We start from the raw sequence: 25,787 nt of genomic DNA, 5'->3' as shown, positions 1-25,787 counted from the left end.
ACTGGAAATGCCGACTTGAAGCATGCCTAAGGCACGTTCACGTTCCTCAGCTGTCATCCTTGCCATCACTTGTTTAACGTTCCCTCAAAGACCACTTCATAAATGAAAGTAGCTTTTTAGAGACCGTCTTTTATAACCCCAATCAGCATGATTTGCACATTCAATTTACGTTTTTCATGCTATGCATGCAATATGTTGTGTTTTGGTGTTGTGTTTCATAGAATGCTCATGCAATCGTTTTTGTAAGTTATTCGTAGTCATGCATGGTCTTTAAGGTAGTATGGTACATATTCATTTATATTTTTTTTATTGCTAATCAGTTGTTATTGTTTTGTTTTTAGTCATTTCTATTATTTGAATTTGCGATGCGGCGTATGCGTCTACGGGATATTGGCATGCTGCAAACGGGCAGAAGTCAGCGTGAAGTGGCCAACACCTTCAATGTTTCGAATCGGCGATTAGCAGACTATGGAACAGGTACCAAGAAACCCAAAATGTTGACGATCGACCCCATTCAAGTCGTCCCAGGGCAACGACAGGAGTACAGGATCGATTCATCGGTAACCAGGCTATAAGAAATCGACCTCAAACGGCAAATCAAATTGTTGCAAACCTTTATCAGGCTACTTGTGTCCGAGTTACGGGTCAGACGATTAGAAATCGTCTTCATGCAGCCCATCTTCATGCTCGACGGCCCCGGGTTGTGCCTACCTTGACAAATCGTCATATTGCCCACAGACGTGAATGGTGTAGGGAGCGTCAGAACTGGGGTATTCGTCGCTGGTCACGTGTCATGTTTTCAGATGAGTCCCTATTCACTTTGGACTTCCTTGACAGACGTGGTCGGGTCTGGCGACGACGAAATGAACGGTACGCCAATGTAACAGTGCGATTTCTTGACAAATTTGGCGGTGTATCGGTTATGGTGTGGTATCACTATGACTGACAGAACCTCCATCCATATTGTGCAAGGAAGAGTCACCGGGCAGCACTAACGGGACAACATGCTGACACCCTTTGTCGTCCCATTTGCTAGGCGTGTGGGTGGACGTTTTGTTTTTCAGGACGACAATGCCCGTGCTCACTGTTCACGAATCGTCAATGCTAACCTCCAGCAGAACAACATCTATCGAATGCGATGACCAGCAATGAGCACAGACCTTTCCCCAATTAAAAACGTCTGGGACATGATAAGGAGACGTGTGCGTCAACGTTAGCGGAACTTGGTCAGGCGCTGCAAGAGGAGTGGAACAGATTCCCTCAACTGGCCATTGGGAGATTCATACGCAGCATACCTCGTCGACTGAATGAATGTCTGACACATCGTGGCGGTATCACCCACTACTGATAAAAAAAAACCCGTCAACTGTCAAAGTTTATTTCTGACCCAATCGTCCTTCAAGATCTTTGGTGGTTATAAAACCTACTGTAATACTGAACTACCGGTTGTAATATTTGCTCAGTTAATTCACTATTATCATATAACCAATCCCCACAGCTAATATACCTTACAATTTTGGCAATTATAAATTCTTATTAGTTCCCATACTTTTTTTGAAGAGTATATATAAATACTAGTATATATGTATGTATGTATGTATGTATGTATGTTAACTTCTGATGAGTCGAACACGTCCAGGGTCGACTATAAGCCTTAGCTCGAATTAAATTATCGTTGTCATCTGTGTTATTAGCTATTTTTCCTTCGAACTAGTGATCCATCAAGTAAACCATCAAACAGGACTAACAATTGCTGCGCTAGCGCATTTGGTTATTACAACTTTGGATTAATTATTTAGGCAGAACGAACTATAGAAAGAAAGAAAGAAATGTTTTATTTAACGACACACTCATAGATCGCGGAGCCGCAACAAAAGCCATTCAATCCTTTCAATTGTTAAACAAAACAAACTTTACCGTTAACTTTGAATTAGCTGTTACACTTGCCTAGGAACCATCTGATTACACGGGACTGGTCTGCACGCTGGTCAGTAACGACACGTATTTGTATTACTAATACATTTGCACACAACATTTGTGATGCAGAAATTACAAGACATAGCCTACAGGTAAGAAATAAATCTTGTATACAACAAACTGTGTTAGATATGGACTCGACCGCAGTTTAAAACGTGTTCAGGTGTCGACCGACCTCAATTGCCTCATAACTAGTATATCATAAGTCGTGGTATATGCTGTCCTGTCTGTGATGTGCATATAAATCTGAACGACATCCATATTCCGATACCAACTCGTAGACAGATGATAGACAGAGTGAAAAGGATGTCAGTGAGAATCGTGACTGCTTCCATGATCCACTACCAGGTGCTTGTCTTTAGGATGACTGCCACTATCTCTTGTTGGTGTTTTAAGCCTTAGAAGAATTAGTATTATGAGAGCAAGCTTTCTCCTGTGTCATCAATATTTTAACACATTAAACACCAAAAAGCCTTAGTTTTAATGCATATCTGAGATGTATAATAAACACCCCTTTCCTCTTTAAGATGTGTTTGTTAAATATCTACCATATACTGTTGCACTGACCGTCTACCACACTTAATCAGGGTTCGACAAATACACTAGCCTTCATTCCCGGCTAGTGAATACATTTTGTGCTATTGGAAATTTGACTGAAAACATTTTTTATTGCATAAAGAACAAAAGGATTGGGCACAAGTTTGCCAACTTACTAGGCCCTCTCCTATATACATACAACATAATGGCGACAATTACTTAATTATAATATAATAGTAATGTATACATATAAAAAATGTATACAAATTTAATGTATTTTAATAACAATCAAATTGAGGAAAAGAGGGTATTATGTACAACAGGATTTTGAAAGAAACTAGACAAGAAAGAAGAAAGAAAGAAGTACACGTGCCTTCAAACCATTAGACCATTTTAATCAAAGCGATGCGTTTGTTTAATACATTTTGAAAGAAACTAGACAAGAAAGTTTAATACATTTTGAAAGAAACTAGACAAGAAAGAAGAAAGAAAGAAGTACACGTGCCTTCAAACCATTAGACCATTTCAATCAAAGCGATGCGTTTCTTTAATACATTTTGAAAGAAACTAGACAAGAAAGAAGAAAGAAAGAAGTACACGTGCCTTCAAACCATTAGACCATTTTAATCAAAGCGATGTGTTTGTTTAATACATTTTGAAAGAAACTAGACAAGAAAGTTTAATACATTTTGAAAGAAACTAGACAAGAAAGAAGAAAGAAAGAAGTACACGTGCCTTCAAACCATTAGACCATTTTAATCAAAGCGATGCGTTTCTTTAATACATTTTGAAAGAAACTAGACAAGAAAGAAGAAAGAAAGAAGTACACGTGCCTTCAAACCATTAGACCATTTTAATCAAAGCGATGCGTTTGTTAAGTACACGTGCCTTCAAACCATTAGACCATTTTAATCAAAGCGATGCGTTTGTTTAATACATTTTGAAAGAAACTAGACAAGAAAGAAGTACACGTGCCTTCAAACCATTAGACCATTTTAATCAAAGCGATGCGTTTGTTTAATACATTTTGAAAGAAACTAGACAAGAAAGAAAGAAGTACACGTGCCTTCAAACCATTAGACCATTTTAATCAAAGCGATGCGTTTGTTTAATACATTTTGAAAGAAACTAGACAAGAAAGAAAGAAGTACACGTGCCTTCAAACCATTAGACCATTTTAATCAAAGCGATGCGTTTCTTTAATACATTTTGAAAGAAACTAGACAAGAAAGAAGAAAGAAAGAAGTACACGTGCCTTCAAACCATTAGACCATTTTAATCAAAGCGATGTGTTTCTTTAATACATTTTGAAAGAAACTAGACAAGAAAGAAACAAGTACACGTGCCTTCAAACCATTAGACCATTTTAATCAAACGATGTGTTTCTTTAATACATTTTGAACACAAATAAATATTATTTCCACTATATAAAAGGAGTCGTAAATTATTGGTTGTACATGTTGTAACGAGTTACAGAGAACCTGGCTCTGTTGCTCATATATTTTATATTGAAAAAATAGTGAATATTGTTTTCTGTATAATATCCACAGTTAGCCTAAACTGTTAGTCACAGACTTATGTTTCACTCAGTTGTAACTTTATCGAAATGTGTTACAGGTTTGTAGATTAACTAAACTTAGTGTTAATGTTCATGTGTTTCAGGTTTGTAGATTAGCTAAACTTAGTGTTAATTTTCATGTGTTACAGGTTTGTAGATTAACTAAACTTAGTGTTAATGTTCATGTGTTACAGGTTTGTAGATTAACTACACTTAGCGTTAATGTTCATGTGTTACAGGTTTGTAGATTAACTACACTTAGCGTTAATGTTCATGTGTTACAGGTTTGTAGATTAACTACACTTAGCGTTAATGTTCATGTGTTACAGGTTTGTAGATTAGCTAAACTTAGCGTTAATGTTCATGTGTTACAGGTTTGTAGATTAACTAAACTTAGCGTTAATGTTCATGTGTTACAGGTTTGTAGATTAGCTAAACTTAGCGTTAATGTTCATGTGTTAAGGTTTGTAGATTAACTAAACTTAGCGTTAATGTTCATGTGTTACAGGTTTGTAGATTAACTAAACTTAGCGTTAATGTTCATGTGTTACAGGTTTGTAGATTAGCTAAACTTAGCGTTAATGTTCATGTGTTACAGGTTTGTAGATTAGCTAAACTTAGTGTTAATTTTCACGGGTTGAAACTAGGGTCTGTCCCTTTAAGTTGGAAATTAATAACTGTTCAAAATGTTGGATGTTTATGTTTGGTTTCTGGATTTACTTCGAGATCGTTACACAATACAATTAACAGGAGACTAACCACGACATGGAAACAGAAAATAAGAACTAGCCGTCGATATAGAGAACAATAGACACCGAAATTCTATGAACTCATCAAATATGTACGACAAATTCAAGCAAAATGTAATGTAGATCGTGTCTAATTCCCACAAGATTTCAGGCACCCCAATATTGAAAAGCCCGAATGACGCTTTGCTGGAAATTTTCAATTATATATATATAGTGTTCAGCTTCTTGGGTTTCAGTTTCTATTGCAATATGTTGAATAAAGATAACAATGACTAATATCCTCGGGATTCCGTTACTGGTCTTGTATCTTAACTACAAGAAAACACTTCTGCGGTTGTACAAACAGTTTCTCACACAAACCAGAACATTTGTGGGAACAGAAGCGGGTTATTTCTGACTTTAGCCAAGATAATTTATTTCAATATAAATGACCACGAGCGATGAGAACATTAATTTACGTCCTTACATCTAATCACATTTGGATTCTTTGAAAACAGCTTTCGAAAGCACCACATCTCAAAGCAGAAACATCAATCAAACTTTTTACTTAGAACAGGAGAATGAATTTGTCGATGAGAACATTTACACGCCTGTATCTCGTCATACTCGAACTGTTTGCTTCAAGACTGACTGCAGCTGATGGGTGTGTGGAGGGACACAGGTTTGAACTGGAGTTCCGTAACGCTGTTCCTTCTGAAGTCGCGTCTTTAAAGAAAGTTGGCGTCACACAAGGCGACTGCGCGATGTGGTGTTACAGACTGTACGCGGGGAATTGTGGGGCGGTTTTCTTTCAAAAAGAGAACAGATCGTGTTCCATCTACAATTCCTCGTTCCCCTGTCTGACGCTGCACGATCTGTCTGGGACGCAGGGATTCGGTAAGTTCAACAGTTTGATTCAAGTATCTAGTTCCTCGTTCCCCTGTCTCACGCTGCACGCTCTGTCTGGGACGCACGGATTCGGTAAGTTCAACAGTTTGATTCAAGTATCTTCAGTTCCTCGTTCCCCTGTCTTATGCCGCACCATCTACTTCATACACATGGATTCGGTAAGTTCAAAAGTTTGATTCAAGTATCTACATTTATTTGTTCCCCTATCAGACGGTGCATAATCTACCTGGGACTTACGGATTCGATAAGCTCAACAGTTTGATCCAAGTATCTGTAGTTCCTCGTTCCCCTGTCTCACGCTGAATTATCTACCTAGGACGAACAGTTTCGGTAAGTTCAACAGTTTGATTCAATTATCTACAGGTCTCACGCTGATCGATCTACCTGGGATGCATGAATTCTGTTAGTTCAACAGTTTGATTCAAGTATCTATAGTTCCTCGATCCCCTGTCTCACGCTGATCGATCTGTCTGGGACGCAGGAATTCTGTAAGTTCAACAGTTTAGTTCAAGTATCTATAGTTCCTCGTCCGCCTACCTCACGCTGCACGATCTACCTAGGACGCAGGGATTCGGCAAGTTCAACAGTTTAGTTCAAGTATCTACAGTTCCTCGAGCCCCTGTCTCACGCTGATCGATCTGTCTGGGACGCAAGAATTCTGTAAGTTCAACAGTTTAATTCAAGTATCTATAGTTCCTCGTCCGCCTACCTCACGCTGCACGATCTACCTAGGACGCAGGGATTATGTAAGTTCAACAGGTTAGTTCAAGTATCTACAGTTCCTCGATCCCCTGTCTCACGCTGATAGATCTGTCTAGGACGCAGGAATTCTGTAAGTTCAACAGTTTAGTTCAAGTATCTATAGTTCCTCGTCCGCCTACCTCACGCTGCACGATCTACCTAGGACGCAGGGATTCGGTAAGTTCAACAGTTTAGTTCAAGTATCTACAGTTCCTCGAGCCCCTGTCTCACGCTGATCGATCTGTCTGGGACGCAAGAATTCTGTAAGTTCAACAGTTTAATTCAAGTATCTATAGTTCCTCGTCCGCCTACCTCACGCTGCACGATCTACCTAGGACGCAGGGATTATGTAAGTTCAACAGGTTAGTTCAAGTATCTACAGTTCCTCGATCCCCTGTCTCACGCTGATAGATCTGTCTAGGACGCAGGAATTCTGTAAGTTCAACAGTTTAGTTCAAGTATCTATAGTTCCTCGTCCGCCTACCTCACGCTGCACGATCTACCTAGGACGCAGGGATTCGGTAAGTTCAACAGTTTAGTTCAAGTATCTACAGTTCCTCGAGCCCCTGTCTCACGCTGATCGATCTGTCTGGGACGCAAGAATTCTGTAAGTTCAACAGTTTAATTCAAGTATCTATAGTTCCTCGTCCGCCTACCTCACGCTGCACGATCTACCTAGGACGCAGGGATTCTGTAAGTTCAACAGGTTAGTTCAAGTATCTACAGTTCCTCGATTCCCTGTCTCACGCTGATAGATCTGTCTAGGACGCAGGAATTCTGTAAGTTCAACAGTTTAATTCAAGTATCTATAGTTCCTCGATCCCCTGTCTCACGCTGATCGATCTGTCTGGGACGCAGGAATTCTGTAAGTTCAACAGTTTAATTCAAGTATCTATAGTTCCTCGTCCGCCTACCTCAAGCTGCACGATCTACCTAGGACGCAGGGATTCGGTAAGTTCAACAGGTTAGTTCAAGTATCTACAGTTCCTCGATCCCCTGTCTCACGCTGATCGATCTACCTGGGACGCACGGATTCGGTAAAATCAGCAGTTTGCTTCCAGTCAGTTGGATAAATAGTCTTCAAATTTTAACTTTTAACTTGCATTTTTATCTTGATGTTGATCATCAAATTCGTTTTGCATTTACCATAGTTTGATTCCCAATAGCCAGTGTATTTTTCATGCCTGGGTGGCGTTACACATCCTTTCATTCATTCATTCGTTCATTCGTTCATCCATTCATTCATTCATTCGTTCATTCATTCATTCAAGCTGTAGCTGACTCGTGTACGATGTTTCCGGTCTGCTGAATTACCGTGAATTATTTGTTCTGTACTAGAAAAATTGTCCATAAAATACAATATTTTGACTATAGGCATGTTTTACGTTTTTTAACTATTGTGTAATATCCATACTAATACTTAAGAATGATTTTGTAATTTGCTGGTTTCAATTGGAACGTTTGTAAATCAAGTACCTGCAACAACATTCTATTTTCCTTTCTCTGTTTCAATAGTATTTATTTGTGTTCATATTTGAATTTCATAAATCTATTACTGTCGTGGCATGGAGAGGCCTAGTAAGTTGTATAACGTATGCAGTCCATTTGTTCTTTTTAAAAAGCAACAAAATATGTTTTAATCAGACAACAACGATGATTTTATTTCTAAAATTCACAAACATATAACCATACCTATTATATTGTTGTTACTCTGGTGTTATCAAAAGGTCACAATAACAATAATGCATGCTTGTTTCATGGAATGTTTTGTTATGGTGAAATTTCTGTAAAAATCAGCCACAATCATCCAAATGTAAAGATCCTTGTCGCCCCACTTTCTTTGGTATGAGAATAATTCACATCCATTTCGTCATGTGCATGTCCCAACCCTTTGGAATAGTTGTCGTAGGATGCATCATACAATTTGCTATCAGATAGTGGCTTCTATTGCCGCCATTATTAGCAATGGTACAAAGCAAAATATTTTGAAAACCAAATGTTTTGGAAACTGATTTAATTTACTGTTACTCAACTTTGACGTGTGAAAACGAAATCTAGACTAGTCTCAATTTACAATGCATACGTCATTGCCGTTCCATCAGTAAATTGAATGTAGAGTGAATTATTCCAGCCCTAAACAAACCACAACCTAGTATTGAATAGTTTATCTCATATTTGTGAGTCTACATAAATAGCACACCTGAAACTATATTTGGAAGTTTCGTCGAATTGCTTAATGTATTTAAATAACCTTCTGAACTGATGGATATTTTCTCTCTTATCAATTGGTATGAAGAATCTACCGGAAGCTGCCTATAAATAGATATGTTGTCATATTTTGTCTTCTGACGTAAAGAACTCACCAGTCTGTCAATGAATGTTTTGTTTTGTCAGTTTACGTCAAAAGCCCACCACAACCTATCAAGAACTGTTTGGTGTGGCCAGCTACAGAAGGAATCCACCCCCTGAATATCTCCGGCGAGGTTCCTACTCCCACTGGGTATTACGACAGTGACGAGTGGTTGGTAAGTACTATAATAACACTACAGTGTGTTTAGATATTACGACAGTGGCGGGTGGTTGGTAAGTACTATAATAACACTGCAGTGTGTTTAGATATTACGACAGTGACGGGTGGTTGGTAAGTACTCTAATACTGCAGTGTGTTTAGATATTACGACAGTGACGGGTTGGTAAGTACTATAATAACACTGCAGTGTGTTTAGATATTACGACAGTGGCGGGTGGTTGGTAAGTACTATAATAACACTGCAGTGTGTTTAGATATTACGACAGTGACGGGTGGTTGGTAAGTACTCTAACACTGCAGTATGTTTAGATATTACGACAGTGACGAGTGGTTGGTAAGTACTATAATAACACTGCAGTGTGTTTAGATATTACGACAGTGACGGGTGGTTGGTAAGTACTCTAACACTGCAGTGTGTTTAGATATTACGACAGTGACGAGTGGTTGGTAAGTACTATAATAACACTGCAGTGTGTTTAGATATTACGACAGTGACGGGTGGTTGGTAAGTACTCTAACACTGCAGTGTGTTTAGATATTACGACAGTGACGAGTGGTTGGTAAGTACTATAATAACACTGCAGTGTGTTTAGATATTACGACAGTGACGGGTGGTTGGTAAGTACTCTAACACTGCAGTGTGTTTAGATATTACGACAGTGACGGGTGGTTGGTAAGTACTATAATAACACTGCAGTGTGTTTAGATATTACGACAGTGACGGGTGGTTGGTAAGTACTATAATAACACTGCAGTGTGTTTAGATATTACGACAGTGACGGGTGGTTGGTAAGTACTCTAATACTGCAGTGTGTTTAGATATTACGACAGTGACGGGTGGTTGGTAAGTACTATAATAACACTGCAGTGTGTTTAGATATTACGACAGTGACGAGTGGTTGGTAAGTACTATAATAACACTGCAGTGTCTTTAGATATTACGACAGTGACGGGTGGTTGGTAAGTACTCTAACACTGACATGTGTTTAGATGGTCGCAAAATAGCATTAAAATATTATATAATATACTTATCCAAATTTTCAGTTTCGTGTGTGGACCGCCGAAGCACTATTTAACGACGTGACAGTCACACATTTCATTTTGTATTGAAAATCTCCTGTTACTTATACTGACGAATATTAAATCCAGTGTCTAATTTCATTTTGTAAGTCACGAGTGTTTTTTTTTATATCAAATTGCTGCACGTTTTTGGCTAAATATATAGAATATGGCTAAGCAATTTAAATTCATGCTGAAAGGATTTACTTCTATTTTGTAATCTGAATGAAAAACAACAACCCGTATTCCGTGATCAAAATCGTATTTCTGCACAAGGACGTTTTAAGTAAAGTCGTGATTGCTTCCATGATCCACTAGGAAGACCGCCACTCTCTAGTTCCATACTTTCTGCAGCGCCCGTAGCATCACTGCAACTCCCAAGACTGGCCAAGAAAACGAAATCGTGGGTAGGATATAGTTGAGTGGAGTATACAAAATACGGTTACACGAGAAACACGATAATAATAATAATAATATCACTGGCGTCATGATTCCACGTGTTCTCCTAAAGGTTATGGTGTGTTCTTTACATATAATGACAATCATGTCGGTACAGTAAAACAATAACCGTGTGCCAAATGTGTGCTCATTTCTCGATCTTCCGCGTGAGGAGTTGGAAATAACGGGTTCGAACCCGCAACTAAACCCGTCATGTGTTTTTTCACTCAAGTGGTTGCTTTATCCTGTTTTATTTAAGAATTGAACGTTATATTTTTGACGTTCATGCGATGATAAACACCAAAACCGTTTTACACACTGTATAACGTTCAATTCTTATAATTCCAAATGCATTAATATTGCCATTATACAAAACTATATTTTAAAAAAAAAATCGAACTCTATTCCACAATGATTTACAACCGTATCAATACACAAATAAGGGAATTCCCTTAGAAAGTTACATTCGTTTTTTTTCCCGTCTAATCTCCGATTCATTATATTGATTTACATAAGGTTTTATAAATTTTAATTTTCTGAATCAAATGTGGATAAAACGTTATAAAATTTAAAATAACAGAACATCAACTGATAACGCAAATATTTTTTCGATGAATTTTGAACTAATTAACATGAGGGATAGCGTCAAATTATTTAGAAGATTTATTTACTACCTATATTAAAATTACAGTTGTCAAAAGTTGAATTAGTGAAAATGAATGTGAAGATTGACTTGAAAGAGATAAAATGGTTTGAGTGTTACTGTGTGTGTGGATTTAAGAGGAAGTTTGTGATTGTGTGATATTATTCTCGGAAAGGACAGGTCGCGGTATTGTGCACGAAGGCGTATGTGTTTTCGCGCGTGTAAGTTGTCGGTTTGGTGTTTTTGTCAAATGTGACAGAGCTGCGCTCATGTCTCTCTTTTGATTTGTTGAGCATTCTCTGCTATAACTTCTAATAGAATCTTCGGTTTGTGGCCTGTCATATACATTATGTGTTTCAGTTCAAAACCGTAGTCGTTTAAAGCCTGTATTGTCACTTTCACTCAGAGTGCAGATGAACTTGGGATAAAATTAGAAACGATGGAATGAATGAATGAATGAATGAATGAATGAATGCATGAATACATGTTTAACGACACCCCAGAACGAAAAATACAACGGCTGTTGGGTGTCAAACTATGCTAAACGCAAAAACAATGTGATGATCAACATCAATATAAGAATTCAAGATTTAAATAAAAACAGTGTAAAGAACTGTGCAAAAATACAAATATCACAGATAGATACTGACTTTTACTCAAAATTTCAATGTTATGACGTTGTTACATTAAGTCCTATCCTTTCACCCCTCTTGAAGAATATTCCATAAAAAGTCAAAATGGCAGCTGATACAAAATTACATGCTTTTTTCCCTATGCGCTCTCAGCGAAGTCGATATAGGTGACATGGTTATCATCTGGTATGTGAAATCTGTCATTGTAATGGTTTTTTCAAGATTTGTGTCTGGACAAACTTTGGAGGAAATCTAACGGCAATTAAAGGTAGGAGAGTAATTTTTCGTAGTTGTTAACAATTTGGTTCGGACAATAATTTACAAAGTTATCAAATTCTTAAAGTATGTGATCTGAAAAATATCACTGATTGCACTGAAAATGTAAGATATTATATGATAAATAAATAAATATATATATTTATCATATCACTAAGGAATAGCATTGGGCACGCCCATTACATAAATCACATATTTTGAGACATAAGTATGCAAATATTTAGAACATAAGTATGCAAATTACATTATTATGCGAATTATATACCGAAAACGTATAACTATTTTCACCTGTCAAAATTGTTGACAAACAAACATGGCGTCTTTTGAAGTCGGAGATAGCGTTACTATCGATAAAAAAGGAAGTACTACAATCAAAGCAACTCTACCTTCCGGTAATTATATAGTTATGATTGACGGGTCCAGTTATCAAGCTGAATTGTCACCAGAACGTTTACAGTTAGTGCAAACAGGGGATAGGGTAGATCCACGGACATCGAAGCAGACGCCACAATCCGGCAGGCCCAAAAACAAAACTCGTAGATTTGTAGAAGTAGATGATACGATGATTGGTAATGTCATTACAGAAAATGAAAATAAGAATACTGCCAAAAAACCTCTATACGACATGCGCATTTTGAAAACTATCTACAATCAATCAATGAGTCCAGACCAATACATGAAATGCCCCCAAAAGAACTCGATGTAATTCTGTGCAAGTTTTACATCAGTGTACGAAAAGAAACCGGGGGACATTACGAACCGAACAGTCTTACCTCTTTCCAAAGCAGTATCGAAAGAACACTGAAACGTAGGCGATATGGATTTTCAATAACATCATCTATTGAATTTTCAGTCCAAAGAGGTCCTAAAATCCCGAAAAATTGAATTGAAGAAATCCGGACTGGGCAATCTGAGGCAGGAAAAAAACCGCCCTGGCGAAAATCCCCGCGATTGCAGAGACGTTATTCCAAAAATGAGGTGAAACACACAAAATCCCCTTCGATGTCCCGTTGAAGTTTTCAAGTTTTATTCTTCAAAACGACCGCGAAACTTCTGTGAAGCTGACGACCCATTCTACATTGCTACACATACACTCGGTATGCCGAAAGCAGGAGAACAGTGGCTCCTCAGGCAATGCATTGGTAGAAATAAACTTGCTGGACTGTTGAAAAACGTGTTCGAGTGGTAATATTTGTACCACTAAACGCCAGACATACCACTCTGCACGCAAATACATGTATCTGGTCCAAAAACTGAACGACAATCACGTTCCTGCTCATCAAATCATGCAGATAACAGGACACAAAAATATCCATTCAGTTAATGCATACTGCCATATAAATCACGACCAACGCAAAGAACTGTCGCACATTCTGTCAGTGCCATCTACATCTGGTGAATACTCAAGTTTGGTTCCCGCGTGTTCGTCTTCGAAGGAAATCCGACAACACTTAGGCCTAAATTCTAAACAATCAATCAAAGATCATCAATATTTACGGCGGTGTGAACACCATGTTTGGAGGCAATGTCAGTGGGGGCAACATCGTAATAAATGTGGCTCAGCCTAAAAGTCCTGTTGTCCCCCTAAAACGACGAAGAATCATTTTCGACAGTGATTCAGACTCAGACTGAACTTGATGAAGCCCTTAAATAGGTCAGTGACGTAGATAGGCCTATGTCTGACAATGACGTAGTACTCAGCAAAATGCCGCGAAAAGTTATTTTGAAAAATTTGGCTATTGTCAATTATTTTATTATAATTTCATTGTTTATATATAAAACTGTTAAATTAGTATTAAATTGTTTAAATAGCTACAATCTTTGTTTCCGCTTTTAACCTAGTTTCAGAAAGCATAGATAACCTTCAAGGTGTATTGACAAACCGATTATCAGCTGAGTGATTGACATGTACATGTATTCATACGTCATAACAGATTGTTACGTCCTAACGTTGGGGTTTTGTTTATTAATCATTTAAGTGGAAAATAAACAAAATTGACAGTGATATGATAAATAGAATTCGTCACGAGTATTTTTTAATATGGGAAATATTACCCTCGGCCTGTTAATCTGTATTTGTCTCGGCAGAGCCTCGACAAATACAGATTAACGAAGCCTCGGTTGATATTTCCCATATTAAAAAATACTCGTGACGAATCCTCTCTCTCTCTCTCTCTCTCTCTCTCTCTCTCTCTCTCTCTCTCTCTCTCTCTCTCTCTCTCTCTATATATATATATATATATATATATATATATATATATATATCATAGACTTATTATTGTATTTTATATTAATTTTTACAGCTTAATTTGTTTTTTTATTTTATTTTACTTTTTGTGTTTTGTTTATTGTATTTAACTGTTTATTATTATTTTTAATTTGTTTTGGCCAAACAAAATATATTGCTGGTCTGTGGTTATAATTCACCCACCCACCCGCACTGCCGCATCAATTTTAAAACTTTTGTCTGACCAGCGACGAACTATAATGCTTTTTGTCTTTATTTAATTACTTTTATTGAATCTGTCAAAATATAGGAATTGGTACTGCCGTGAGTCAATATTAAACATGTCTATTCGTTTAACTAGAAGTTTTATTTGGTGTGTATAGATAATTAATAATAAATTAATAAAGGTGTTCTTTCTTGTTAACATTATAAAACCATCACGTGACTTGTCTAACACAGGAAACAGGTACATCCACTTGCTGACCAGTCAGGAACGATATGAGATACAGTTTGACATTCAGGACGAGGATGGGGCAACAGGAACGAGGCTCTATGAGAGTTTCTCCATCTCAGATGGAGCGAACATGTACAGACTGAATATCAGCGGACCATCTGTGGGAAACATAAGTAAGATCAATATTAGTCCAAGTTTGTTTTGTTTAACAACACCACTATAGCACATTGATTTGTTATTCATCGGCTACTGAATGTCAAACCTTTGATAATTCTGTCAGATAGTCATGGAGAGGAAACCCGCTACAGTTTTCCATTAGTAGCAAGGGATCTTTTATATGTATTTTCCCACATATACAACAACAAATACCACGTCCTTTAATATACCAAATGTACAAAACTGGATATTGACTCAGACTGGTATTATAATTAATTTCAATAAAAATAATGTCATCTTTGGTATTATTAATAACGAAAAATCTAACTTCCTTAACTGGTTAAATATTAACATATAATGTTATGTTTATGGAACTAAGATACAAAAAAATAATTTAGAAATCAAAGTTGTTAAAAATCTGTTTGAAATAGAAAGATTTATTTTATATAAAAATTGCAAATACGAAATGTTTAATAAACAATGGGCTCTGTGGGCTAATTTATTTAATGATAACGATTAAATGAAATATATGATGTTAGCTTAAGTTTGTTCTTGTCTATGGCTTGTTTGGAGATAGCGGAAAACAAGAAAAAGAAACATACACCTCACGTATAACCTTGTCTCGTCTTCTACCTCTTTCTCCTTTCTTATCCTCTCTCTTCTCTTTATAATATCCGAGATTAAACTAATTACATGTATGTATATTTACTACTCTTGTACCCACTTACATTGATGTCTTTTTACATATATGTATGTATGTGTGAATCTATGTATGTACATATGTGTATGTATTGGAGGATATCCGGGTACGTGTGTACGTATTTGTTTGTGTATGGATATATGTGTTGTATATTTATTATATGTACAGCAGTGATTTGGGGCTTCCATCCCTGACACTGCTATGGGACAATAATAAAAAAATATATTAAAAAAACCCCAACATTATGTACAAATATATTTTCGAGTTGAAAATATTCCCCTCAGAATGCAGAAAATTGCATTTCAGGACATCTAAAGTCCAAACCAAATTGTTAACAACTATGATACATTACTCTCTTACCTTTAATTACCGTTACATTTCCCCCAAATTTTGTCCAGACAAAAATTGTGGAAAAAACACAAACATTACAGTGACACAATCTATATCATATGAGACTGCAACGATGTCAGCATAGGGCATAATACATGCAGTTTTCTGCCGTCTGCCATTTTACATTTTCATGGAATACTCTTACAATTAAAACAATTAATATGACATAATCACGTTTGATTTTATATCATAACACGTAATGACGTTGTTAGATTAAGTTATATTCATTCACCCCTCGTGGAGAGTATTACATAAAAAGGCAAAATGGCAGCCGGCACAAAATTACCTGCTTTTTGCCTTATGCGATCTCAGCGAATTCGATATATGTGACATAAGTATTATCTAGCATGTGGAAGCTGTGTCGTTGTGATTATTTTTTTCAAGATTTCTATTTGTACAAAATGTGGGTACAATCTAACGAAAAATAAATGTAGGAGAGCAATTTATCGTAGTTGTTAACAATTTGGTTCGGACTATAGTCTTCGCAATTTGGTGGAAGAGCATGTCCCAGAACCTCATAGAAGCATTGGGCAACCTCAGTCAAACATCCCCTTCTCACCCCCAGCCCCATCCCTGGAAAAAATGTCAATTTGCTTCCACTGTGCATTAATATAAGGGATCGTCCATAGATTCCTCATTTGAGTGAAGTCATTACTAGTGTGTCGCAGCAAGGTTTTCTATTTGTTTTCACAGCCGAAGAGATGAGTAGTCTTAACAATATGCAGTTCTCCACGCGGGACCACGACATCGACAGCCACAAGACAGTGAACTGCGCCGTGGTGTTCGGCGGAGCATGGTGGTATCAAATGTGCTCACGCGTGGCCCTCAACTCACGACTCACACCGACTAACAACCACAGCAGATGGCAGCCATTCTCAGTTAGATTAACACGAACCGAAATCAGAATCAGACCAGCGAGTGGCTTTTGACTGTTTACATTTATATAGCTATTAACAACTGGTACCCTACTACCAGTCTACAAACACAAAAAACCCATTCTTTTTCTCATTTTTCTTTTTTACAATGTTCTTTTATTTGATAGCGTCCTCTTTTAAATAGGCTTTTGATTCCTTTGCAGTCAGAAAAGAGGATTGTGTTTAACTAGTTTGCACTGAGCTTTCATTTTGTTCCGTCGTTACTGCGTCTGTAGTTTTACATTTTACTTACATGTTAAATATTTTAATGGCTCTTTTCTATCATGATAAATAAAAATCATGTTATATAGTGCATGTTGAAAAAAAATGTATTAAATGGAAACAATTCTCACCAATAGTATAGATCGCTCAATTGATTTGTGTTAATGAATCGGATTTTGGTTTTTAATTTTCAACATTATTGCAGTTTACGACCAAAGGAGAAAAAAAGAAGAGAAAATGTTTTTTTCCCCTTATTACTAAAAGTCGATTTATATACACTAATATACACTGGTGGCAAGGAAAATGGGAACCCATGCTATCACCACCAAAGTAATTACGCTTGTATAAAATACAGAGATGTAATGTGGAACTGAACGTCAGTACTGTGGGATTAAATGTGAGTAACACACTTAACTTCCTGATGCTATTGATGAGGGTAGTAGTCAACATTTGTTATAATATACTGAGTCATATTAAAAACTTCACAACCGTTTCATCTTGGCTAATTAGCAAATACGACAGAAGAACGTGTTAAATAAGGTATTTTTTGTATTGTATGACGTCCACAAAAAGAATAAGAATAAATGTTGAGTCAAAAATGTGTTCGATGCGCCCACAACATTCGTCAAAACCACAAACAGTCAAAATGGTAATTCACAAGCAGGGTCGTCTGATGAAATCACAGGTTTAGTAGCGCGTATGCCATCCATTTGTACCCACAACGGCAAGGCAACGCCTCTTCATCGACTGCCTGATGCATGTAAAGACTGCATTAGGGATACGGCGCTATTGTTCCACTAATGAGGCACCAAGTTCCTGCAAAGTCTGTGGAGGGTTCCTGAGAGTGCGCAGGCTTCTTCCCAGCACATCCAAAACGTGCTCGATGGGATTCAGGTCGGGCGACATTGAAGGCCAATCCATGACATTGATCCCCGCGTTCCTCAGGTAATCCCTTGTCAAGGTGGCCATGTGGGGTCTGGCGTTGTCATGCTGAAAGATCAGACCTGGACCATGAGCTGCCATGAAGGACACACGTTCCTGGGCCAGCACCTGGTGGCGGTATGCAGCAGCGTTGAGGTTGCCACGGATGACAAGAAGTCGAGAACGTCCATTTCAACAGAAAGCACCCCAAACCAGTACACGTCCGCCTCCGAATCTGTCAACAACACTGAGCATGACGTTCACCACGTCGTCTCCAAACCCTATGCCTGCCATCGGTAAATCGCTGTGTGAATCTTGATTCATCGCTAAACACGACTCTATTCCATTCCCTCTCAGTCCATCGCAAGTGGCATTGTGTTCACAGTTGACGTTGACGTCGATGAAATTGGGTCGAAATGGGTCCAATATATGCGCGCCGTGCGTGGAGGTGAGCATTTCGCAGCCGATTTTGGATCGTTTGTGGGGACACCCGACGTCTGATAAGTTCATTACTGGTTACTGTAGCTGTCATGAAATGGTTGCGGAGTTCACGTAACACAATATGACGGTCATCTGCCTATGACGTCACACGTGGTCTACCCGGTCTGGGGCGATCAGCTGTGGTGCCCGTTTGTTGTACTCGTGTCCGCAGATCATAAATTGTCCGTCGACTGCAACCCAATGCTCTTGCAACGTCAGCTACTGACGTTCCCGCGTGCAACATGCACCGGCAACGGCACGTTCACGCTGCACATTTGTGAGGCGTGGCATTGAAACAGGTCGTAAACAAATATCGTTTTAATGTGTTTTTTCGTTGTGTCAGACTAATGTGAGCAAGTGACGATGAAAACACGTGGCTATTATAGTCACGTCACCAGTGGCACGTGCAAAACTACGTTTGCCTCAGTGGTGGTGTGCACATGCTATGGATCGGGTCACGTGGGCTGTGATGAGCTTCAAATGGAGTGTAGACATTTCCATTACAATATTTATTCCTGAAAAAAATACCTGCTTTCAACACTCACTGACTTTATTCAAATTTTAGATTGTGAAGTTTATAATCTGACTTCTGTATATTTATCTTCATCAGTGTATATAGTATATCCTTTTGCAATATATGGTTTTAGAAAATCTTGTTAGTGAGAAACTTTGGAGAAGGCAAATTGGTCAGCCCTCGGACTCGCATAGTTTGATGTGATGAAGTTATTATAAGTTTTAATAACCACCTAACGAACTTTTTAAAACATTTTCTTATGAAAATTTGTCGGAACATTGATTTTTTTCTTTCCATGGTCCTTGGAACCCTAATACCACTACTTGTTCGTTGATCGTAGCCACCGATTTAATCATTTCATCTATATGCCATCCTTATTACACAATAAAACTTGCTTAAGATTGCATTAGGACTTCGTCTGTTATTTATTGCTATCAAAACAGAACAGGTAGCGAAGACAGCAGTGTCGTTTTATTCGTTCAGTTACAGTCGTACTGTCACCATGAGCCATTTGTCAAAAATAATTTAATTTCCACTCTTTCATTCCTTGTTGAAATTGTACAGTTGGTGGTCAGATTCATTCCCCTGGCGAGCTCTTTTTTTCATTCTAATGAAGGTGATAAAACATGGGGCGTTTCACATGAAAGGGGACGCGGTGGTATTAAAACTGTCATGATTGTAACCTACTTGGACATGTTGACAGAAGTAGTGTCCGTCTTCACCCGAAGATCTAATACGTGGACAAACGGTTATTATAGGATTTATTTTCTAGATGACCGCTCATTCGAATTCTATTTGTGATGAGTATTGTTGTGAAAACCAACTCCCGAGACACCTTCTTTCTTATCGTGTGAATCGACTGTCCTAGGTCACTGGTTTGTAGAGTTATTGTCATTTACACAGTCATACCGTGCACATAAAACATTAATCATCTTCAAAATGGTATTTTTTCTTTTAAAGTTAAAGAAGAAACAGGAGAAGATGAAGAAGAAAAATAAAAAAAGAAGAAAACGTAGATAAAATAGAATTCTAAAAATATTATTATTTTATTTTTTTCCATTTTTATTAACATGATATCCACACACAAAAAGACCCACAAAAACACAAAACAACCATTCTAAAACCAACATTTTAAATAAGTTGTGGCAAATTGACCAAAATTTGGTGAATCTATCAGAATTACAGGAACAAAAAGCAATAGTCTTTGTTATATAATAGTAATCGGTCAACTCTTTCTGAATCCAGTTCAAATTGGCTACATATGCATTGTAATGACTTTTGAATAATAAGTGTTTAGTAACCAAAACAATTGCATTAATTGGATCATTATTTCTAGTTAAAAAAACCAAGATTAACATTTTGTTTATTAAATTTAATATTACTACCAGTTTTTATATAAATCCAGTTTTGAATATCAGTCCAGATAGAGTTGACCAATGTACATTCCCAAAACAAATGAGACATTGTACCAAGTTCTAAATTACAAAACCTACACATTGGAGAAGAAATATAACCAATTTTGTATAGATATGTATTTACTGGAAGTATATTATGGATTATTTTAAACTGAAACCAACGTAACTCGCTGCTTTCCGTGTATCGTAATGGAATTTTATTTATCATTTCCCATTTAGCATCAGAAAAAATACAATTTAATATTTTTTCCCATTTTAAGTTGCATGCTAATTTTGAAAAAGATGAACTTAATAATTTATTATAATAATATCTACTTCCTCTTAACAGCTGTTTTCAACTGTCTCATATTGTATGGTAATATGGGAGAGGTAATTTTATTTATCTGTTTAACTTTACACAATTTAAGATATTGTTTTACTACACTAATAACACCTTGGTATGTTAGAAAATCAATATTGAGCTTATATATAGATTTAAATTCGTTGTAAGATAAAATTTGTTTGTTTTTTCACTTAATAAGTCGTTAATAAAATTTACTCCAACCTCATACCAATCCTTATCAAATAAAGTGTTTCCATTTATCTTTATATTGTTGTTATTCCAAATATACTCTGTCAATATCTCTTCAGATGTCATCTTAGATTTGCATTTTTTAAGATATAAACTCCATGCTGTTAATGTATCTCGCCAAAAACAATTATAAATATACTGAGAATATCGATCTATTCTTTCAGAGTCAAATTCCATTACATTGGTTAAAATTTTATACTTTTGAATAATTAATTCCTTCCATTTTGATTCAGTTTTAACTAATCTTTTAATCCAGGTTATTTTGGGGGCTTTTATGAAATCTTTAATCATAGGGACTTTAATGCCACCATCATTTAGATTTTTTGAGTAATGTGTTGGTCCATTACAACTGTTGGCACCAAATACTGAAACAGATGTTTATATACATGTAGCTGATAGCAAAAACGAGGCATATGAAACGTGAAGTCAATAACATTGAGATTCCAAATTGTATTACTAAAACCTACCAAGATATAGTAGAACAAATAGTGACGATGAGTGAACAAAGCATATTTCAGACAGTAGGACTAAAGTAATTGGTGTAAGCAATGTCAATGGTATCACACCCGAGGCAAACATTATATTAGTCAAAGCGCGTATAGCAGATAAAGGTAGTGACACTGACACTACCACAGTTAAGTAGATGCCTCCCCATTGAAACCGAATACTAAGGTTTAAACATACCCACAAGGTCAAACTAAACACGCCAAAACCAAAACGAAAATCATTTGACAGGGTACTGTTCGACGAATGAATCGTATCTAAGGTTGATTGTAGTGATTCACGGTGAGTTTTACGACTGGAACACGTAAGCATTACAACCATTCCACAAACCAACCTTACGGTAGTCGTAAGTGCTCTTATTAATATTTAGTACACATAAGTTAAATAGTTCTGTTCGTTACCCACTATTCGGAACATCTCGGATGTACTCGTTGGTATCAAACATCCATAAAGTTACTTTACTAGTTTATTTATGAAGCGATAACTGGCCTCAGACCACAATTAATTTCGCTATATGTTTCTATATAGCCTTAGTGGCTATAACATATTTATTAATATCAGCAGGCCTGTGCAGTTTTGTATGTACCTTTGCCTGCGTGGGGGACACATACCCTGAAAAGGACAACCCCTGTTGTCCAGCTCTTTCTCCCAGCATATTGGTTTAAACAGATGCACCCTCTAAACCAGGCCGGAGTACACCCATTTTACACAAAAAGCACTACTTTTGCATGGGCCGGAATTACCACAAACAAGTCTTCAATGTCAACAAGTTACACATGTTTACAAACTACATGCTATCCCCTGTCACTTCAGTCAAACAGTTGCCACTTCATAGCTGTCTGCCACGAAATAATCACAGTCAAACAGCAGACTACTTGCGCGGTCAAATTTCCGGATTTTGGACAACCAAATGGGAAGATAACTGTAATCTGAGGCCTATCGGTCCATTTTTCCCCCTAAAAACTGGCCCACACTAATGCATTCCAATGATATACATATTAAAGCAATGCTCAGTAAGTATCGGGATGTCACCTTTAAATTGAGAGTATATAGAGGCTGTGTTAAAACACCTACCACAGTGCCTTGCCATGGCCAATTTTAGCAATGGAAACTTGAGGGACACCAACTTCAAAATGTAATAACTTTATCAAATGTTGGAATTTCTTCATACAATGAACAGCTATTTTTTCTTCTACATATGTTCTATCTGCACAATGTTGTCTTGGAAAGATTTTGAAATAAATAAAGGAAAAAAAATCAATCATTAGATTTTACTTCATTTTTAATGAAATATTAAACTTAAATTTAAAGTTTTGAAAGAATTTAAAATCTAAAACTGTAAAATTTTGCATTTTAGATATGATAAGTGGAAGCTTATTAAAGATATGGTGACTGAATTCATGGTACATTATTAGAAATGTGTCAGAGGGATGGTGAAAGTCACAAAATTGGGGCCATTTGCAACAACTTTTTACACACTAATTTCAGGGAAAATTAGACATGATAGGCCTCAGATTCAATTTTGACCTGCTGTATTTACTTAATCTACTTCATTTACTGTATTAGACATGTAGCCACTTTGTAAAAGGCAAAACAGTCCATATAAATGCATATTAATATGAATATGCCCTACAGATGTTACTTAGGTATACACCATAATATGTTTTTTGTCGACGACAACTTTGAAAATGAAGATTTTGTCACAAAATGCTGATATAAATCCTACCAAGAAGTACTTACACCATATTTTTCAGTTTCCAGTGATAACTGTTAACAAGTGTAATCATGTGCCAGTGTCTTGGATACCTCAGTGTAGTATTTCTTGATTGGAAGGATGTTTGTAGTAATGACCACTGAATATGCATTATGGATTATTCTGCCATATGTATTACAAGCCAAATGTTAACCTTTTTGGCACATTTTCTGCAATAAACTTGACAAGTGTACCAGCATCTGCTTACTGAACACAATAAATACATTCAGACAGAATAGAATATTAGCCTATTAGATTTTCTAAGGATAAAAGACCATTTTTGAAAAATGACTGAAGTGTGTAATTTACATAAATGTAGGTGAAATGTATTATTAGAGTACTTAATCTTGTTAAAAACTGTATACTATTTATTTAAAGTATTTAATTACATTTAGTAGTGATATATTAATTATATTTAGATCTTCTGTCAAATTGTAATAATTGAGAAACTCATTAAAATTCAATATGTAAAAAATAATAATAATCTCAATATTGACCAACCAAATCCAACTTTTGCTCTTTTTTACCAAATTATTAGCTCAAAACTGTTAAAAAATATTTCAACAACATGTAATAACATCAGAGGTCATTTTATGCTATTTTGGAGGATATTGAAATGTAAAAGTTGAAAATTTTAATTTTAAGTTTTAATAAATTCAAAAAAATTTTTTTTTAATTTAATAAAATATTTAGAAAATAAATAAATGAGTTTTCATATTCCATGTGGTATTCACAATCAGTCTGTATAATTTCATCTCTCTGGTTATAATACTTTCATCAGAATCAAGCATTTAACCGGTGTAATGTGTGAACTATATCAAGCCTCAGACCACAATTAATTTCGCTATATGTTTCTATATAGCCTTAGTGGCTATAAATGTTTTATTAATATCAGCAGGCCCGTGCAGTTTTGTATGTACCTTTGCCTGCATGGGGCACACATACCCTGAAAAGGACAACCCCTGTTGTCCAGCTCTTTCTCCCAGCATATTGGTTTAAACAGACACACCCTCTAAACCAGGCCGCAGTACACCCATTTTACACAAAAAGCACTACTTTTGCATGGGCCGGAATTACCACAAACAAGTCTTCAATGTCAGCAAGTTACACATGTTTACAAACTACATGCTATCCCCTGTCACTTCAATCAAACAGTTGCCACTTCATAGCTGTCTGCCATGAAATAATCACAGTCAAACAGCAGACTACTTGCGCGGTCAAATTTCCGGATTTTGGACAACCAAATGGGAAGATAACTGTAATCTGAGGCCAACTACCGAATGCATAAGCCATTAGAGTTATCTCCCATAATTTTGTGTGAAGGTCGTATGGCCTAAAATGTTTTTTCTTCGAACACCGAGTTTCATGAAATGTATTATCTGTATATCAGATCCATTTTAAGACTGCTCAAAGAGGACTGCCTCTCCCAGACTAGCCCACCAAATAACCGACACTATAGGGCAGATTGGAATAAACACTGCTCAAAGAGGACTGCCACACCCAGACGCCCACCAAATAACCGACTACAGAGTGGATTGTAATAAACACTGCTCAAAGAGGACTGCCTCTCCCAGACTAGCCCATGAGATAACCGACACTATATGGTGGATTGGAATAAATATTGCTAAAAGAGGACTGCCTCTCCCAGACTAGCCCACCAGATAACCGACTCTAGAGGGCGAGTTGGAATAAACACTCCTCAAAGAGGACTGCCTCTCCCAGACTAGCCCACCAAATAACCAACACTATAGGGCGGATTGGAATAAATACTCCTCAAAGAGGACTGCCTCTCCCAGACTAGCCCACAAGATAACCGACACTAGGACGGATTGTAATAAATACTGCTCAAAGAGGACTGCCTCTCCCAGACTAGCCCACCAAATAACCGACACTCTACAGGGCGGATTGGAATAAACACGGCTCAAAGAGGACCGCCTCTCCCAGACTAGCCCACCAGATAACCGACACTCTACAGGGCGGATTGTAATAAACACTGCACAGAGGACTGCCACTCCCAGACGCCCACCAAATAACACTCTACAGAGTGGATTGTAATATACAATGCTCAAAGAGGACTGCCTCTCCCAGACTAACCCATCAGATAACCGACACTCTACAGGGCAGGTTAGAATAAACACTGCTCAGAGGAATGCCTCTCCCAAACTAGCCCACCACATAACCAACACTATAGGGCGGATTGGAATACATACTGCTCAAAGAGGACTGCGTCTCCCAGACTAGCCCACCAAATAACCGACACTATAGGGCGGATTGGAATAAACACTGCTCAAAGAGGATTGCCTCTCCCAGATTAGCCCACCAGATAACCGACAGTCTACAGGGTGGGTTGGAATAAACACTGCTCAAAGAGGACTGCCTCTCCCAGATTAGCCCACCAGATAACCGACAGTCTACAGGGCGAGTTGTAATAAACACTGCTCAAAGAGGACTGCCTCTCCCAAACTAGACCAGCAGATAACCGACACTCTACAGGGTGGGTTGGAATAAACACTGCTCAAAGAGGATCCTACCCCCACT

General features: G+C 37.3%; 1 protein-coding gene across 3 annotated transcripts; it reads left to right on the top strand.

The window, feature by feature from the left end:
* The first annotated feature begins 1,924 nt into the window (after positions 1 to 1,924).
* Positions 1,925 to 19,410, top strand: LOC121379262. 3 transcript variants are annotated; one of them, XR_005958818.1, is made up of 4 exons: positions 1,925 to 2,069; positions 8,845 to 8,975; positions 14,715 to 14,882; positions 16,649 to 19,410. XR_005958818.1 is itself a non-coding variant. In XM_041507791.1 (4 exons), exons 1-3 carry the CDS (start codon positions 5,382 to 5,384, stop codon positions 14,736 to 14,738), a joined length of 471 nt encoding a protein of 156 aa, XP_041363725.1. In that variant the 5' UTR covers positions 5,198 to 5,381; the 3' UTR covers positions 14,739 to 14,882; positions 16,649 to 19,410. The 3 variants fall into 3 exon arrangements, 2 of the variants coding, with proteins under 2 accessions (XP_041363725.1, XP_041363724.1); XM_041507791.1 differs by lacking the exon at positions 1,925 to 2,069 and adding an exon at positions 5,198 to 5,697; XM_041507790.1 differs by lacking the exons at positions 1,925 to 2,069; positions 14,715 to 14,882; positions 16,649 to 19,410 and adding an exon at positions 5,198 to 5,697 and having other exon boundaries at positions 8,845 to 10,806.
* Positions 19,411 to 25,787: the final 6,377 nt, after the last annotated feature.

This window comes from Gigantopelta aegis, chromosome 8, assembly GCF_016097555.1.
Source record: "Gigantopelta aegis isolate Gae_Host chromosome 8, Gae_host_genome, whole genome shotgun sequence".
NCBI classification, from domain to species: Eukaryota; Metazoa; Mollusca; class Gastropoda; order Neomphalida; family Peltospiridae; genus Gigantopelta; species Gigantopelta aegis.
This window is presented reverse-complemented; position numbering and strand designations above follow the sequence as displayed.